At 40.3% G+C, this 15,352-nt stretch overlaps 1 protein-coding gene across 1 annotated transcript; it reads right to left on the minus strand.

Moving 5' to 3' along the window:
* Positions 1-2,365: 2,365 nt before the first annotated feature.
* On the minus strand, positions 2,366-13,147 carry LOC104083785 (voltage-dependent L-type calcium channel subunit beta-4-like; the record flags this gene model as incomplete). Its single annotated transcript, XM_009587405.1, has 7 exons — positions 2,366-2,424; positions 4,552-4,632; positions 4,742-4,761; positions 5,138-5,214; positions 7,628-7,758; positions 12,552-12,674; positions 13,028-13,147. Coding segments are annotated over 7 exons (611 nt in total), but the record flags the coding sequence as incomplete, so codon positions are not given.
* Positions 13,148-15,352: the final 2,205 nt, after the last annotated feature.

Below are 15,352 nucleotides of genomic sequence, written 5' to 3' on the forward strand. Positions count from 1 at the left end.
AGGGGGGAGGAAAAGACTGCAAAGCCATAAAAGTTGGCAGGAGGACCAAAAAGCAGCTGAGGTGTCTGCAAAGGAATTTAATTCACTTTTCTAAAGTCACTGTGAGCTAAAGTCAACTGTATCAGCTTCCTTGTGGCATTCAACTTTTTCAGTGCTGAAATTTCATACTTCTACTTGATCTAGTTGCCAATATTGCTAACAGCAATAGGATTTCAAAAAAAAAAAACCCCTCACTCCAGGCAGAATCTCTCCCTTTTGCCCCTCTGTGCAGACTAAGGGCACGGTGGGGAGAAGACAGAAGAGCAAGGTAAGGAGCAGTCCTCCCTCCCATCAGATTAAGCAGCCTAAATGGGTGCGTCTAAGTGTGTTTTAGATTTTCTTCTCTGTAATTAGGCACTGCTGACCTTTGTGGATCAGGCCTCTGCTGAGTACATTCTCATATAGGGTATAAAAATATACCTCATAAAGGATATATTCATAGCAATCACGTCGTGGCAACTGGAGATGACTTATCACTTCCCGTTGCCATGGTTTCCTACTGAAAACAATGACTCTCAGTTACCACCAGCATATGCAAAGCTGACAGACATATGCCAACAGCTGGAAGAGAACACATGCTGCGGTTCTGTACCTACACCTAATGCAAATGGGCACCGGCGCTCATGGAATGAGCTGCAGTGGAACCAGAGCAGTCACATTGCTCAGGAGTGGGGAGAGGAGGCACTGACAGGACGCATGAACAGCTCAGAAAAATTACAAATTTAACTGCAGGCTGCCACGTACAGTGCTTCATCTGTCAGGTTTTAAATCAATTACTACGTTTGTAGAATCTGCTAAAATCACTTGAGCTGGGCAATTAAAAATAGGGGAGGAGATGAGGTATTTTGCAGAGAAGTTGAACATTAAACGTTTTGTCTAAGTTGTGGATGGATTAGTTCAGCACTGCCATCTCCTCACTGCACCCCAAAAGGAACCTTGACCATAAATCCTACTCCACATCTTCTAAACAACAGACACTATTATTTTCACTGTCCTCGTGCCAATGTTTTAGGTATTTTCAAACCTGACTTAACTGTTATATAGTAGCTAGCACAGTATAAGCTCCTTTTCACAGTTACAATATACTGAACAAACTAGGATGAAAGAAGGGCAGAACAGCCCAAAGATGTAGCAGACACCTGCGACCACTGATGAGCTCCAGTGGAAAAGAGATGCCATGGACCAAGCCTATGTTCCTAGCAAAGAAAACCAAATTATCCTTCGCACAGGAAACACTCTCTGTGTTCCAGCTGAACAAGATGAACCCTCCTTACAATTTCTGAAGTTCTGACACACTTTTTTCTATATTTTAGTTCCCAGCATTTCCTTCTTCAAACTGCCTTTTTAAGTATTTTTGACTACCAAGAATATTTAAGAGTTGATTTTTCTTAGGTGTTGGTCTGAAGCACCGTTACTGCACCCTGTTGAAACCTGCTGTTTCTGCTACTTATTTCAGGGCTAGGGTGTGATTAGTTTTATTTAGAGAACATCCTGCTGTAAAGGAGCCTGGAACTTCACAAAAGGTGCTGGAATGAACCTAGCCCAAATAGAGCAACTTCAAAGTAAGGTCAAGAGGCACTTATTATTTGGTCTCTGCACACTTCAGCGGCTCACTGAGCTGGTCCAGCAGTACACACTTTTGTATCCAATGGTTAAGAAATTTTCATATCCCGAAAGAACTGTGAATAAAACTGTACTTTTACGTGCAATCAGTCATGCTTTCTCAACTGTTCCATGACATGAAAGGAACTGGACAGCTCTTTGAAGAAAACAAACAAAAAAAAAGCAATCCACTCAGTTCAATTTACCCAACATGCAGCCAGCTCAGGCTGCAGAGCAGTGGCTTGGGAGCTCCGGAGGGAAGAGGGCCAGCAGCGAGCCAGGAGCTGGGCTCTGCCGAAAGGCTGTTCACTGGGTGGCACCATTCCCTCTGACTCCCGGCTGAACGAGGGGCACAGCCTGCTTCCCAGGGCAACGTTAAAAACCTGAGCCTGGTAATGCCATCTTTAAAGATATTTTGGCACTCTCCATGTGCCCCAGTCACGTTTCATCTAGATTTCTCCTGTAACTTCTGGCTGGAAAGATACTGTTCTGTTAAACCCAAGAAATCCTACTACAGACATAGCAGATATGAAGATACATGCACTTCTAGTAATACTGTGTTCCACCCCACAGCTGGCTGCATTTCAGTGTCGATATAAAGCCAGTAAATGAGTTTTGAACATGCATCAATCTTCTTGCATTAAAAAAAGAAAAAAAAAAAATCACTAAAATATTAGTAATACATGGGGGAAAAAAAAAGCATGAAAAGGATAGTATTTCTCACCTCCCATCAAACCTGTGCTTCAGGAAGTCAAAGAGAGCTTTCTGCATCATGTCTGTCACCTTTGCAGAGGTGAGGAAGATTGAACAGGGAGGATTGACAGGGAGAAAAAGAAGTCAAAAGTAAGAAGAGAGGTAAGTAGAAGGTAAGGATACTGCCATCAATCAATACCTTTTACAGGTAGCAATCATTTCATTTTCATGCTCTTGGCAGCACGTTTTGTAATAAATACTTGCAAGTTTTCTGACTCATTCTCCAAAATGCGGAATGGAGGATGTGAGAGCTGTCACTCTTTCTGCTCGTCTTGACTTGCACTGAAGCATTAGAGCACACCTCACCACCTTCCATAGCAATACCATTTCCCAACAGGCTTCAGAACATGTCAGAAGCATATGGGACTATTCGGGTTGAATAGATCATTTGCTTTTTTCCTACAGTAACATTATTAGAACTGGCTTAAAACTTCAGATACAAGATTTATCGTGTTGGATGACTGTTCTAACAGAAGAGGAAAACTATTCTCAGAGAGGCATATAAGCAGAAAAAATGGATGCTTCCATTCCCGCACATGGTAAAGCATCCGAGAGATGCTCAGCCCCAATAGCTGTCACCTACTTTATTGAATGAGCTCCTTGTCCTTTTCAGGACAACTCAGGCTGACACCTATTATCTGCCAGTCTAGACAGGAACTTAATCAAAGCCCTCAGGCACCTGGCAGTTTATTTCTCCTAGGTTATTTTTCAAAATGGTTCCTTCAGAATTCAATCAGAAAAAAAATAGTGAAAAGAATTTCTCCATGTAGGCTGCAAAGTAAGATCAATGCATTTCTGTTATGTAGACCAATATTTGTAATTGAAATTAAATATTCTGCGTTACCATTTATACACCTTTATATGTTTAAGATGTCATGTTTAGCATTATTTTCTTAAACAAAGGCAGGATGCAATATTTGTAGAAGTATGTATTAACAAACAGCCTCTCTCCCCTCCAAACTTGAGAGTGCCTGGGCAAATCAATCTGTGGTGCAGGCACCATGGAAGTCTTACTCCTGTCAAGAAATATCACCATAAAATTAAAAGGCAGAGACTAGAACATGAAGTACCTGCTTTGCTAAACTACACTTTCAATCATTCTTACAAAAAAACCAATGCAAGAACACCGCATTATGCTAATAATGGTACCATGTTGTAATCTTCCAAAAAGAACCATTCCAATATGTTTAATAATATCCTATAAAGTACTAACAACATTAATTAAGCTAAATGAAGTGTATCTTTGATTTTATGTTCATGTTCATTTAGTTTCTAATTCAGCAAAACACTTAACAGATGGTTAAGTTCACTAAAATGCCCTGCTAAAAGCCAATGCTCGTTTATCACGTGTTAAATGCTCATTTGAATCTGCAGCAGCCTTGAAAAATGGGTGTCCTGTTTATCTGCGCATGTTATCATACCTATTTCCACGTTGAACAGAGGCAAATAATTTAGAAGGGTTAAAGGTTTCTTTACATATATATTTCAATATACTAATAATCTTTAGAAAAAAAGGTGAGGAAAACATGCTGAAATAATAATAATCATTAGTTCCCATATTCAGTTTCAGGTGCTGGAGAATAGTCCAGCTACTTCATTTGCCAACACTGAGTTTCATGGGAAGATGTGAAGTTTTTATAAGTGAAAAAAGGAAAACAACGGGGAAGCTTCTTCAAAATTTTTGCTAATTAAGTTCCAAGCACGTGCTAGTTTGACTAAAATTTTACATGTATACAGAAGTCTAGCTAGTTAATTTGACTGCTCCAACTTTTTCTTGTAGCGGGCACAAATTCTCTTTTTCTTACTTGATTTAACCAAGAATTACTGTACTGAAAATAATGGATGTGCACTGCGTTTGAAGTAGTAAAACTGCAAAGAGAGCACGGGTGTACTTATGTTACCTACCCTTCAGCTGAGACATCACAAGTAACAGACACTGTTGCAAGGTAGAAAAAAAAAATCCAGCTGATACCTCACCCAAATGGTGCAAGTGCTAACTATGCTCTTAGTTCTTATATAACATTTTTGACAATTATTTAAGCCAAGATCACTTTAAATTATCATAAAACAGTTGCACTGGACCACACAGACTGAACATACTAAGGAAGATTATAGATAAGAAAATACTAACTAACTGCAAATACCTGGAATACATACCTCATAGCCTTTCAGTGATGGACCCACCAAGACAACAGGCCTCATTGATGGTACTACATCATATGGGGGAACATGTTCTGTCTAGAAGAAGAAAACAACCTTTCAGATCATTAACCAAAGATGATCTATATGAAAATCCTGGGAATTATGTATTAGAATTAAATAAAATGAAAACAAAAGTACTACTTACCACTTTTTGTTTCTGTTTTGCTAAAAGACCAAATGAGAACTTGGTTAAAAAACATACACTGTGTATAACAACCATAACACTTGCAAACAAAAATCCCTTTGTCAATGCACTTTTGACTTCTCTCAGTGCACCTCGCATTTAGTCAGCCCTGTTTAAATTGGTCATTCATTCCATTCTGGGGCAGCTGCCACTCTTCCTGAGACTTTTTCCCAGTCCCTTAGCAACTACCGCATTTCTAGAAATAGATGTCTTTCTCCACCTCCGCATGCAAGCCCTTTTCTGTAAAACATCTTAATAAGTCAGCAAAGGGGGGAAACCTGCATTTTTTCATATATGGTTTTTAAAAGAAAAGTGTTAGAAATAGCAAGAGTTTCCTTAAATAAAATTCTGTCTTACCTGTGGAAGTGGGTGTGGCTCGAAACGTGCCAGAAACCATTTCTCCGAGACTTGAAGAAGAATTTCCACTTGATTTCCTATGGTATCAGAAAGCGCCCCATTAACACCAAGCGCCCAGAGATGCAAATGTGCAAGGTTTTAGGCAGCAGCTATGAGAAATTGTCCCATGAGAAACCTCATGGTAAAGGAGAGCCTTCACCCACACTCATGCTGCAAGAAAGCTTCCTCTGAAGTGAGAGGTGAAGAGTACCAGGCAGGGACATGGGCAAACCAAAGCGTCTGTAATTAAGTACACCTCCATGTCTGGAAGAGCTGCGTACAGGCTACAAGGGGAGAGCAGGTTCCACTACAAACTGAGCAAAGATTTTTCCGTGATCTGCCTGTAGGCTGGGAAATGGAGCAGCTCTAGACATAGACATCAGCTAAACTCAGCGCATAGCCCAGCTCTGCATGAGATCCCCCACCCAGCACTCCTTTGTCTTGTTGGGTCTCTCTACCAGTACACGTAACTAGCCAGACACATCTCTTGGGAGTTTGGGATCTTAGCTGGTGGTTTAAATAGCTTCCGTTGTGTAGCAACAGTGGTTTAGGCAGCTTCTTTTTCCATTCGCTGTACCTCCCTGCTTCCAGCCCCATGCAGTTGTGCCCCTGTGCCCTGCCCTCCTCTCCCCATTTGATGCACCCAGCACAAACCCGCAGCAGACTGGAACAGGAAACTGGTTCGGGGAGGGAGAAGATGTTCAGGTGAATCAGCTCTCTAATGCAGCTCATTGCACAAGCAGCTGAGGAGGAGATGGGAGGAGGGAAGGACAGCTCAGGGCAGAATGAGGAGGACTGTTTAAGCAATCTGATTACTGCAGGTGACATAGTCCCATGGTACAATCCACGTCTTTAGTACAGTATTTAGTATTTTTCATTACATACAGACTGACAAGCAAGAGGATACTAGTCCTAATCAATATTTTGTCCTTGCTTTCTTGCCATATGCTCTCCAGAGCAGGGATTGTTTACTCCTGGACTTGGCAAATCCTTTGCAAACATACACTAGACTCTAGAAACCCTCTTTAATAGGTAACTTTTCACTGCCTTACTCAGACAAAACTAGAATTCTTCTTCATTACATAGAGCCTTAGTATCACAGCTAGTCACAGCTTTTAAAGAAATCTTAAGGTACAGATATTATATGATTATATCTAACAAAGGCACTCAAAACCAAACTATTTTATCATTATACATTACTTTCAATTTTATCATACAAATCCAGGAGTGTTAGTGCAGACTACTTAAAATCTTAATAGATATCCTTTACAATATCACCCCGACTCTTTCATACTTGATTTTATTCCTAATATTCTCCATAGGTGATATTAGACAATATCTTTGCAAGAATTGGTGATTCGGTGGAGTCATGCCCATTCACACAAGCAGAGAATTTTTTTAATATGCTGTATCTGAAACAGTATCCTAAATACTCTGTTAGTGTCCACCTCTCTGAATTAGATAATCTTCTTTCTGTACATTGAGATATACTGGCTTCCTCTGAAGCTATTTCAAAAATTATAAAAGCCATTTGGAAAAAGCACAGTTAATGCTGTTCAATCATTCTAAAAACAATTCCCCAGATGGTTTATACTTGAAATGATTCCTGACCTTGATTAAGTATATTAGTATGCCAATTCCCTGACAGTACTATACAGGCTAAATTATGCTCCCCTTACTGCTCTCTATTAGGTCCAGATTCAATTGGCTCACGTCTCTTTACTCTGCAGTACTAAAGGTTTTGTTCTCCTTGTTACCTGTGTGAACATTTAAATTTCGTTTTCAATTAGTGGGAATAATACACTAGTAGTAAAGTAATTTAAAAAAAAAAAAAAGGGAAAAGTATTTTGTGTATTCAGCCAATAGAAGAGTGAATTCAGTGTCTGAACCGAGATTATGAGAAAACAGTTTTACTTTCTAGACCTGTGACCAAGTTTGTATTTTTCCAGGGACCTGCAATCGCCAGCTCTAGCAGCATGGAGACACAGAATGGTCAGGGTGGAAGACGAAGAATAAAGGAAGTTGAACGACAAAGCTCATCTTATAAAGTTTGAAAAGTCTGGTTTTGGCCAAAATGGAGAGAAAGAAAAAAAGAAAGAAAAAAGCCACAACCATAAGAACATAACAGGTGGGAAAAAATCTGGCAGCCTTTGAGCACCAAGTTGACTTAAACCCATGGGGATGTAAAACTCTCTAGCCCTTCAGAAATTTCTGTCATTACCACTGTTACTGTATTACTGATCTTTCTTAAAGGCAATACAGATTTTTTCTTGTTTCTCATTGTCAATATCTAACACGTCTATTTTCTGCAAATATGTATTTTCATTTGGAATCCTAAATCAAACACTCCTCCAAATGTACTGCAATAAAAAAGAATCAAGTGACCTTTGAAAATATTGACCAGTGTCAGAAATGATTTTAAATTATTTTAAAAGGTTACAGCATTCTTACCCTCCATGGAAACGTCCTCTCTTCTGCTCCTGTTGAATGCGGATATTCTCCAGTCTAAGAGGGCTTGGAATAAAGCCAATCTCGCAGCCCTCCTTAACCAGCCTTCCTATCCACCAGTCATTATTATATTTCTGGAACACAGAAAGGTTACTGGCTTCAGTTCAAAATGCTCCATGTCCGAAACTCCCTTATTTTGTTATCCACAATCCTGAACTCCATACTGGTCAACGAAACCAGACTCACACTGACATCTGAATGCTGGACAATCCAGGTGAATTTAAGTGAAGTTAAAAGGTGCTAGGCACTATTTGGAAGGTTGATGTCTTCTTTGCAGCCAGACAGTGGAAAGCGGCATTATCTGTGGCAGTACTGGCTTCTCTCTTAACTGCCCCAACACATCCTGCTGTGACTTTTCCTCTGATGTCGCCAACTAAGGCGTTGAGTGTGATGGTGATTTAATGAGACAAACCAATTTCTGGTGAACCAAGGCCACCAAACTACCTCACAGCTGCCATATAAAGCAGTCTAACATACAAATAACACCTTCAGATCACCATCAAAACCATCATTATTGGTTCCTTGTAAAATTTAATGGTCTACACCAAAGATCACCACCGCTGCCATTTTTCCTTCCGCATTTCCAGGTACTTCTACAGATGTTATTAACATGTTATCCCTTTGCAAAAACCTTGTGTGGTGGAAAAGCTCTACAAACACCATTCTAGAAACAAAAATAAAGAAAGACCAACCTATCCAAAACAACACTGAAAACTTACCAGCTCCAGCAACAAACCAAACCCGTATCTGGTTAATGGCATGGCAGAACTCCAACCAAAGTTGTGACACCTCTCTACAAACGAGGCTTTTATAGTGCCGCTGCCTAGAAGTAGCTAAGCTATTTGGAGGCACGCACTTTTAAATTTATGACAGTTGAAGAAAAATTCACCTTTAGGAAGAAAACCTAATATATACCTGAAAGTATAAAATTTAATTTTATCATTAGCCTTTAGTAACATACATTTTTCTGCATTATTCAAAGTCCAACTTTAACAATGGAAAGATGAAAAGCGATCTCGTAGTGGATATCGTAGTAGAAAAGCATTTTTTGTAGCTGGCTGCCAGCAGAGCTTTTGAAGAAAAATATCTGAAAACCTTATACTCTGTTATGCTTCATTCGGCACCTCAGTGTTCAAAAGAAATATTACTTTTTACAACCAACTTTCAAGTCATTAAGACCAGCACGAGTGTACCAATTTTGTTTGCATGCCTTGAGGAAAAAGTTATCACAGAAATCTCGTCTTAAAAACTATCAGTTCTCTTGGCTCCATATTCTCAGGCACTTAAGTTCTTGCAGAAACACATAAATACATGTCCTAGTTGTCAAAGATACAACAGTGCCTAACTGCTGTATTTGAAGCCTCTGAAACAGAGCCTCAACATCTTTGAAAAATAAATTAGCCTTTTTATTAACCCATTGTCCTGGTTTCGGCTGGGATGGAGTTAATTTTCTTCCTAGTAGCTGGTACAGTGCTGTGTTTTGGATTTACTATGAGAAAAATGTTCATAACACACTGATGTGTTAGTTGTTGCTGAGCAGTGCTTACGCTAGTCAAGGACTTTTCAGCTTCCCATGCTCGGCCAGGTGCACAAGGAGCTGGGAGGGGGCACAGCCAGGACAGCTGGCCCAACTGGCCAATGGGGTATTCCATACCATATGATGTCATGCTCTGTATATAAAGCCAGGGAACGAAGAAGGAAGGGGTGGACATTCGGAGTGATGGCGTTTGTCTTCCCAAGTAACTGTTATGTGTGATGGAGCCCTGCTTTCCTGGGGATGGCTGAACACCTGCCTGCCGATGGGAAGGAGTGAATGAATTCCTTGTTTTGCTTTGTTCGTGCGCGTGGCTTTTGCTTTCCCTATTAAACTGTCTTTATCTCAACCTACGAGTTTTCTCACCTTTACTCTTCTGATTCCCTCCCCCGTCCCACCGGGGGGGCAGTGAGCGAGCGGCTGGGTGGTGCTTGCCACCTGGGGTTAAAGCACAACACCCATACATGCACACAAATATTAACATACACAGCTAAGGGAAATGCAATCCTTATACCCTCATCTTGAAAACCTGTCCTCTTTACACAGCTGTTATTTATGCAAGAGGTTCCATTATTTTATCATTTCAACTTTTTAAGTATCTATTCTTCATGCTGTTATGACCCCGATTCAGACAATGTCAGTAAGCAAAGCTTCATTTTAAGTATGTTGCTTCTGCTTAAGTTGACAGAACTATTTACATTCTTTAAAATAGACAAATACTTCAGGATCTAGCATTCTGCTGTTGTAAATCAGTGAAATCAATCAATGGATTTAAACCACTGTAAAACTTGAGTCCCAGGAGCATTACCCTTTCTATTTTGGTTCTACATGTACAGCTTGAACATGGGAATTTTTCTTCCATTAGCAGGTCATGGACCTCTCACTGATGCCTCTAGACATGAGATCAGAATCAGCGCTATGTGAGAATATCTGAACAATAGAAACGATAACGATGCAGCAAGGAACGCAGGGCTATTTGCATTAGGTCATTACCTCCCATATGTTATTCTTCGCATTCAGCATGTGGGAGGACTACAGTTCTTTCCTATTGGTTGCCATGCCCATGATTTCTTCCGCATTGTCAGTAATTGTTGCCACTTCATCTTTTAAGTAAGCACATAATGTGTAGTCTTGTAGGAGACAGATGAGACATACAGGACACATTCTCAATATAGCAACTCATCAGTTACTGCTGATGTTTCATCCTGTCAGCAGGCTGACCTTACTTCTTATCTAGTTTAGCATTATTCCAAAATCTGGAACCATGCTTGTTCTAGTCCAAGCAAGCCTGCCAGATCGTTGAAAAACAAATTCTGCAAAGTCTTTTCCCATGGAGCTACAGACTCCAGCATGGGCAACCATTCCTGAAATCCTACTGAGTTACAGCCACAGCTTCAGGCAAGCTGAAGGTTTCAGCGTTAACAAAGAAACTATGCTAAACCCTTAGCAGAGCTGACAAATACCAGTAAGCCAGACGGCTTACAGTTTAGTGGCAATGTGATCCTGGCCATTTAGATCTTGGAAGAAAACTCGCAGAATGCCAAGACATGGACTTGGGACACTTCTCTGGAAAAATGTACAGGGCAGCACGATAGCAGGTTACTACATTAAATTCAATCACTGGCCTGACAATAAAGGCAGCCACATCCTGGGAAAGCCAAGATCAAATACTTGTTTTAATGGTGATGCACAGAGTTACCTGAACGGCTGATTACGCAGGACACTGTACGCTAGAAAGATAGTATGTCAGGTAGGGTATATTTCTGGTGTGCATGGGAAAAAGTTGGGCAAGGCAGCTGAGAAAGTAATCTGAGTGCTGTAATGGATGCAGCTGTCTGCATTCAACTTCGAGTGCTAGCAAAGGACCTTTTCCTGATGGGAAGCAGGGTTGGTAGGTGGTGTACAACAAGGGAGTTCAGGGGTGGTGCTGGAGAGAACAGAACACATTCTTGGGGAACGAAGAGGAGGGGCAACCAATTCTGCATGCAGAGATAGGACGAGAGGAAATGGCCCCAAGTTGCGCCAAGGGAGGTTTAGACTGGACATTAGGAAAAATTTCTTTACCGAAAGAATGGTCAGGCCTTGGAACAGGCTGCCCAGGGAAATGGTGGAGTCACCATCCCTGGAGGTATTTAAAAGACGTGTAGATGAGGTGCTTAGGGACATTGTTTAGTAGGCATGGTGGTGTTGGGTTGATGGTTGGACTTGATGATCTTAGAGGTCTTTTCCAACCTTAATAATTCTACGATTGGCAGATTCAGATTCAGTGCTCCACTTCTTCAGCAGGGGTTTATAAGCATTGTTTCACACAAATATTAAAAAAAAGAAAAGAAACACAGAAAAGAAACAAATAAAAAAATCCCAATCAAACTTCCATCTGTTTGCAGCAAATTGAGAAAATGGAACAAGGGAATCAACTGCCTCTCCTATGTCCTTCTCAGGGAGAAAGAATGTAAAGCAAAACCCCCTGTTCTACCACCAATCTCTGCCTTTAGAGGTGCAGAAGCAGGTGTTTTCCTCCTAAATGTGCTCAGTCTATGGGAGATCAGTACTCTGAAGTGATGACAGACACATGTTCAAAGAGAGAGACAAATGAGTATTGAACACCCTAAAATAAACCCAGAATGCAGAGATGAAAAAATGTTTTTGCAAACTGCAAGCCTATGGACAAATCTACAAAAAAACAGGGGTTTATGCAAATTTGGAGGGCTCACTTCAGATAAAGAATTGCAGAAAATATACTCAACATGCAATAAAATGTATTTTTCTCTACCAAAGCCATACTCAGGGCCCATTTATTCCCATTCCTTTTTCCTTATTCTTTTATCTGTCCTCTTCAGTATTTTATTTTCTTACTGTATTATTTTTAAGTCTTATTTCCTCCCTTACAAGCCTTTCTGGTGCTTTATGAAGACCTGGTGTAACCTGGTGCTCCTCCACTTTTTGATCAGTAGAATCCCTTTCTATTACTTAATCTCTGATCCATCACAAACTTCATTTGATGAAAAGAATCTGAATGTACCATGTTGAAGGATATTTAAAATACAGCAAGATGTTATTTCCTTCCCGTGACATGAAAATTCAAAAACAAGTTGGTAACATCAAGCGTTAAAAAAGTGTAAGATAACCACCCCGGGGTGCTGGAACTCTAAAAAGGCTTAAGTATCACCACATCATCACTAATCAGATGGATGTGCTGTGCTTTCCTGCCTCCACTCAGCTCTTGGCTCTCTTTTTAATCTGGTATGGCTCAGCCCTGACTGCTCAAATCGCAGTCCTTGGCATGGAAAAAGATTCCCTTTCACATCCCCTTTTACTACTTCTTGGTTTTACCTCTTTGATGTGTAGGAAGTCCTTGGCATCAAAAGAGATAGCAGTGCTTGGGACAGGAACATCTTCATCCAGAGCTCCACAGTAACTCACATTAGTCTTAACAGCAAATGCTACTGGTTTGGACTACAAACAGAAACACACATCACAAACAGCGGAAACTTTTCTGAATCAAGAATTGATTTGTTGTACCAAATTACCAAAAACCTAGCAGAGGACATTTGCCAAATACATCAAAATTCAAAGATAGTAATTTCACACAAGCCAGAAGAGTTCAGCTCACTAGAGAAGATCCCCATTTATATGAGAATATTTACACTATATTCCCCCAAATATCTTGTCTGCAGATGACTTGACTCAATTACCAAACTATTTCAAAAGACAGCAGCATCATTATAAACCAACAGTGTGAATTTTAACACTAGGCAAAAGATAAATGCCACATAACTTAGTTATTACTGAAGTTGAAAAGAACACACCTTTGCCCTTTCAAGTTGTATAGCTGCTTGTTGTTCTCTTTCTTGGCGGATTGCTTCCCTATCTTCTTCCAAAGAGACATCAGAGTCTGAGGGTCTGCTTGTGTACGAATCTGCTGAGCCCTGAAATTAAATTCGTGTCACTAAGAAAACACATGTAAGAAACAGAAACCCCCTCCCCAGTCAGATTCATAAAATACTTTAAAAATATTTGTTTCTTAATTTCTTTGAGTGGACTTTACATATTGTCGCTAGCACAAAAAATCTGCAGAACTTAGCAGAGAATTAATCTGGCTTTACCGATCAGATGCACTAAGCCAAAGACAAAAATCACAAGAAAACCTCTCTCTCACAGAATCTCTTAACTTTCTTACCGATACAGAGAAATACAGCTCAGTTGTGGGCACTGTCCAGAAATCTTTGTAATATTTAAATCCTGTTTGACAACCTTAGATTCAAGATTGTCAAGGGCTAGGTCACATCAAATATAATTAAGGTATTACAAAGCTTGGTTAGAATCACCCCTCCCTGTACATACAGTACCATTGTGTAATTACTCCCCTCCCTGCCGTGGGTGCCACTCACACAAAGCTTTGTTCTGTGCTTCAAGAGGGGAAAAAAAGTGGCAAAAGTCACATTATTAAAAGCTACTCCACAGGGCAACACAAAAGCTATACAATGATAGGAAACGAAAACAGCAGGTACAAACAGAAGCGGAATGCAGCAGGCTATAAGGGAGGAAATAAGGTACTGCCACAGTTAGATTTTTGTGTCTGGGACATTATTCAGGATGCCTGGCAACATCTGACATGTGCACGTGGCTCTCTTTTTATAAAGCAACCTGACTTCAGCATCCCACACAGCTGATCTTTACATTTGCGTGGAGCCAACAGAAAGACAGGGGTTTAATCTTGCAAAACAGATCAGGTAAGGTAAAGGAAATGTTTAGTCATGATGAATTTGAAATACCAATCCCCCTCTCTCCAAAACCTCAAACAAACACTTGACTCGTTGTAGGTCCCTTCCAACTGAAATAGTCTATTCTATTCTATTTTATTCCACTGACCCAGAAGCCTTGCAAGACTAGGACTTGAACCTAGACTTCAAGGAGCACCACTGATGGAGGTGCGTACGACTGGGCATTCATACAAAAGGGGAAGTAAATTTTCACTATAGGAGGAAACTCCTACTAAGATCTCAAAATCCTGAAGTCTATGCCTAACTTTCCACTCAAGGTAAATGCTGAACAGGAAATGTGTGGCCCTTATTGAGCCATTTCCCAAGCAAACGGAATTTTTACTAATAAATTAATATATCTGTCTGGTGAACGATGGCCTTTGCTTAAGCCAGACTCCAGCCTTGCAGAATCCTGTTCTGTTCAATACAGCATTTGACTAATTTGCGCTTGGGTCATTAGTCTGCTCCCAGCACAGGAGAGGTCTCTGTTTCACCCTCCCCAGCCTGATGCTCTGCACTGGCTGCAGGTGACATGCAGCAATCACACACTCCCCAGGTTCTGCATCACAGCACTCAGCTGTGCTGGTAATGGCTGCTATAAAAGTCAGTATATAAAGTTTAGCGTAAAGAGTTGCATATAGTTTGCATTGCAGTCTAACTTTTTAACCTACGTATTTTGCATGTCTAAGGAAAAATAAGTACACAAACACACTATCATAAAAAAAGAGAACTTCAAAAGGATCAGGATAACGGAGAGCTGCAGAAGGATCCAGCCTCACTACTGTGCTCAGTAGGAGGAATATATGGCAACGTCTAACCACTGCTAAGAGACACTGTTTCTGTTTTTAAATAAGGGAAGGGAGTAATGCGCTGGACTACGTATGCTGTATTGTATTATATAACCAGTGCAACAAATAATTGCTAAGTCATTAAACTTCTAGCCACAAATTGAAGACATATAGATACACATATTTATATACCTATAGCGCTCCAAAATCTGTAACTCTATACATGTTCCGAAAGGGCCATTCTACAGCATTATGTCTTTCAAATTTTTTTTCCTTAAATTGATATATATCCTGCAGCACAGGGACACATAGTCTATGTAATCTACCATAGAAGTCAATATTCTTACTCTCCATGTAAACTAACATATTCTTAAATATTGATGTGACTACATATCCATTAGAAGACTCTTGGCAATGAACCACTGATGAGCATATGCTCTCTTCTTGTTACATACTCATAACTTGGCCATAAGCATGGTACTGTCACTAGGGAGGGCAGATTTCCTCTATGTCAAGAACAGCTCACCCAACATGAGCTAACACACAGCTATGATCTTAACAGACCAGAAAAATTCCCTCCCAG

The sequence above is a fragment of the Fulmarus glacialis genome, unplaced genomic scaffold, assembly GCF_000690835.1.
Source record: "Fulmarus glacialis isolate BGI_N327 unplaced genomic scaffold, ASM69083v1 scaffold8391, whole genome shotgun sequence".
In the NCBI taxonomy this organism is placed as follows: Eukaryota; Metazoa; Chordata; class Aves; order Procellariiformes; family Procellariidae; genus Fulmarus; species Fulmarus glacialis.